The following is a 3,763-nucleotide window of genomic DNA, read 5'->3' as shown; positions in this document are numbered from 1 at the left end:
TAACTTGTAAATATAATTAACAATGGCATGTACACACGTCAAGGTGGTAGTATCATCTTCAACAACATAACTGCTTTGCCATTTGCCAACATCAACATATGGCAAATCCTTGAAGGGGCAAAGCAATCCTTCACTAGAATATGGAATTATGAAAATAGATCCCACATAAGCCTAAAATAATACATAAATAAACCAGCACAAGTAACTTTTAAGGGAAAATATGTTTTTTTTTTTCCTTCCACTTTTTACAGCAATATCTTGAGGAGAATCCCAGAGGTTACTAATTAAGCATAATGATCAAATATAAACACAACTATAATTCATTATAGACTTGCACCATTCTTCTCTGCGCAATCACTTTGATGGTGTAGTTGCAAACTTCCAAGCATATTTTGATAAACTATCATATTCTCGTTCCCCAGCAACTTCATAAACAGGAACTGCTTCAGATATTTCCCTCAAATCTTCATCCGTAAGCTTCACAATCAGAGATCCAAGGTTGTTTTCAAAGTTCCTCAATTTAGTAGTCCCTATGGTATCAAAGAAATATGTGATAAAACACTTAGCCATTAGAATCATTTTTTTTTCTCATGCTTACGGTAACTGCAATTTTTATGGACAGTATTTTAGGTACTTCAATGCACAACTACACATTATGCCGGAGGTAAAGAACCTTGGGATACACCACCCCAAAAGCTAGCTCAAAGGGTGAGAGTGCCCAAGGCCTTATAAAGGCCACATTAATTGCCCACATAATCAACGTGAGACTATATATCTCAACACGTCCTCACGCAAGAGCCCTTTGGGCTAGAAGCGTGGAATTGCACAGGCCCAATTTTTTGTTTACCTTTTTGTGCTTTTTATTTTAATTCCACCTTAAAGTGGGGGGCCGTGAGGATTGAACTCGTGAACTTATGGTCACTCAAGCTTTGATACCATGTTAAGAATCTTAAGGTCACCACCCAAAAGCTAGCTCAAAGGGTGGGAGTGCCCAAGACCTTATAAATCTCACATTAGTTGCCCATACAACCAATGTGGGACTATATTTTTCAACATCAGATAAAGATAAATAATCAAATTATGAAAGATGTTGTAAGAAAAAAGGTTTTTGATATCATGTTTTTTCCTTCTTCGCTGAGTGGTAATTTTTAAGAGAAGTGAAATCCAGAAAAATAAATTGGCAGAGAATTTGATAAGCATTTGATAAAGGAAACTCAAGAATTAACATTAATCAGATAGGAAACAACTCATCACATATGTTGAACACATAATTCTTCCAACATATAATAAAGACACTACCAGGGATAGGGATTATGTCATTTCCCTGATGGAAAAGCCATGCTAAGGCTAATTGAGAAGGAGTGCATGCATGCTTAGAAGCCAAGTCATCAAGTCGTTTATAGAAAAGCTTGTTCTTTTCCAAGTTTTCTCCAGTGAACCTGGGATGCATAGCCTGTTACAGAAACAAGAAGAAATCTCAATAGACAATCGCTGCAGGAACAGAACTAACCTATTGATATTTAAGGTGTTTTCCTTCAGCAGAGATGTGATCCTACAGGTAGTTCGAACCTACCCTTATCAATGTTATTTTGACCATCATAATAGGGAAAAAGCTACAAATTCATGCAAGCTTGAAACTGTATTACTTGTCACTAGCTGCATACCAGCAAGCTCTGACTAGGCAAAGTCTCTACCACTGCCTTTCCTGCAAAAAAGCCATGACCAAGAGGGCTATATGCAACTATTCCAATCCCAAGTTCTCTGCAAGTAGAACATGCTTCTTAGTTGGACAATAACAATTTATTTCAGATATTTTGCAGATAATTAAAGTTAAAAGCATATCTGAAAGAGTTAGAAAGCATATCAAACTAGAAACCGAAGAGAGTATAATTGTGATTACTATTAGTGACAATATAAAAGGCAGAGATAATATTTCTATTCAAATACCTGCAAAGTGGAATTATTTCTTCTTCAATGTCACGGGTCCATAAGGAATACTCCATTTGCAAAGCAGTAATAGGATGAACTGCGTGTGCTCTCTTGATAGTGTCAGCATTAGCCTCTGACAACCCAATATATTTTATCTTTCCTTCATTTACCAGCTTTTTGAGCTCCCCCATCTTCGTTACAGAGGTCAATATAAAAGCATTTAATCATCTAGAGTTTAGAAGTGTTGGAATGGCATGCGTAACTATAAGAGAGGAAAACCATTGAAAGCTTACAGTGTCTTCAATTGGCACTGAAGTGTCAACTCGATGTTGATAGTAAAAATCAATATACTTGACATCAAGCCGCTTAAGACTAGCTTCACAGCACTCCCGCACATATTTAGGGGTACCTTTTACCTCAAACATCATCCCATCAGATCTAAGAATACCAAATTTTGTAGCCAACTGAACTTTTTCTCGAGGAAGTTCTTTTAAAGCCTGATGATAGAAGAAATTTCATCTTTAATCAATTAGATTTAAAATTTTCCACAAGTTTGATTTTCCCCACCAGATGATTGCCTAAGCAAACTTATGTTACAATGAAATTCGTGGGACATATCACATAAGTATATGCCATTTGCCACATCTAAACCGTGATCTGTTTGTGAATCAGTTGTTAACACAAATGGTGGGAGTGTCCAAGGCCTTATAAATGTCACATTAGTTGTACATACAACCAATGTGGGACTATATATCTCAACACGCCCCCTCACACAAGAGCCCAACCTACTTGTGCTAAGAAACGCCACAAGAGAAAGTGGGGGGGCGGCGAGGCTCTGATACCATGTAAAGAATCTTGGGATACACCACCCCAAAAGCTAGCTCAAGGGATGAGAGTGCTCAAGGCCTTATAAACTCCACATTAGTTGCACATACAACCAATGTGGGACTATATATATCAACAACATGATTAACTAAATGATTACAATTTCTAACTCATTCAAATGAAAACATATATTCAGAACTTAGAATTAAAACTTTTAAAGATCAATTCGTTGGATAATATGTTACCTTACCAATCATGATTTCATTATCATGATTATCTCCATAAAGGTCTGATGTATCAAACAAGGTAACACCCTTATTGAATACTTCCTTAATAATTGAACATCCATCTTCATGCGAGAGGGGGGCATTATAAATTCCAGATAATCCTCCACATCCAAAGCCCAACCTAGAAACCTGCATTTTACAAATGAATACATACAGGAGATTCTTATCACATCACAATTATTAAATCAAAGATTAGGTCAGCTAAGGGAGAAATGATATGGAGAGAGAAAAGGTGACGAAAAGGAGCATTAGAATACTGTAAGCATTAGAATCATGTCATTTTTTTGTGCAAAATAATTCCTTGAGTTGATGATCATGAAAGAAGACATCCTTCCTTCAACCAAGTGCTGAACTACAGATATTGATAAAAACAAGCATAACATGACAATTGAAGGTAATTAAAAATTTGTTTGATGTTCTTCCAGTTAATGCTGAATTAATTCAGCCCATTGTAATGTAAACAACAAATTTCGATGATGAACTGGTCACTAACCACTTAATAGTTAACAACAACATCAATCACATAAACCAGAAGAATGAAAAACAGCCATACAGAAATAGTATTGTGGATCACTTGGGTTGATTGAAAAATAATAATAGGTTCACCTCTAAGCCTTGACTACCCAGTTTAACTCTTGGGACTTGGATCTGGGTCTTCTCCATTTTTTCAATTCTGTTGAGCTTTGATGTTCCTTAAGATGCTAAATTCAAAGAGACAAGTG

General features: G+C 36.2%; 1 protein-coding gene across 2 annotated transcripts; it reads right to left on the bottom strand.

Moving 5' to 3' along the window:
- Window positions 1-3,763, bottom strand: LOC133318185 (perakine reductase-like). Of its 2 annotated transcripts, none has more exons than XM_061520167.1 (7): window positions 3,648-3,763; window positions 3,000-3,170; window positions 2,223-2,426; window positions 1,948-2,120; window positions 1,665-1,761; window positions 1,300-1,453; window positions 1-530 (listed from the first exon to the last, which is right to left on the bottom strand). In XM_061520167.1, exons 1-7 carry the CDS (start codon window positions 3,702-3,704, stop codon window positions 355-357), a joined length of 1,032 nt encoding a protein of 343 aa, XP_061376151.1. In that variant the 5' UTR covers window positions 3,705-3,763; the 3' UTR covers window positions 1-354. The 2 variants fall into 2 exon arrangements, with proteins under 2 accessions (XP_061376151.1, XP_061376152.1); XM_061520168.1 differs by having other exon boundaries at window positions 1,710-1,761.

This window comes from Gastrolobium bilobum, unplaced genomic scaffold, assembly GCF_033153095.1.
Source record: "Gastrolobium bilobum isolate Gb01-03AN ecotype WA unplaced genomic scaffold, APGP_CSIRO_Gbil_v1 utg9368, whole genome shotgun sequence".
NCBI lineage: Eukaryota > Viridiplantae > Streptophyta > Magnoliopsida > Fabales > Fabaceae > Gastrolobium > Gastrolobium bilobum.
This window is presented reverse-complemented; position numbering and strand designations above follow the sequence as displayed.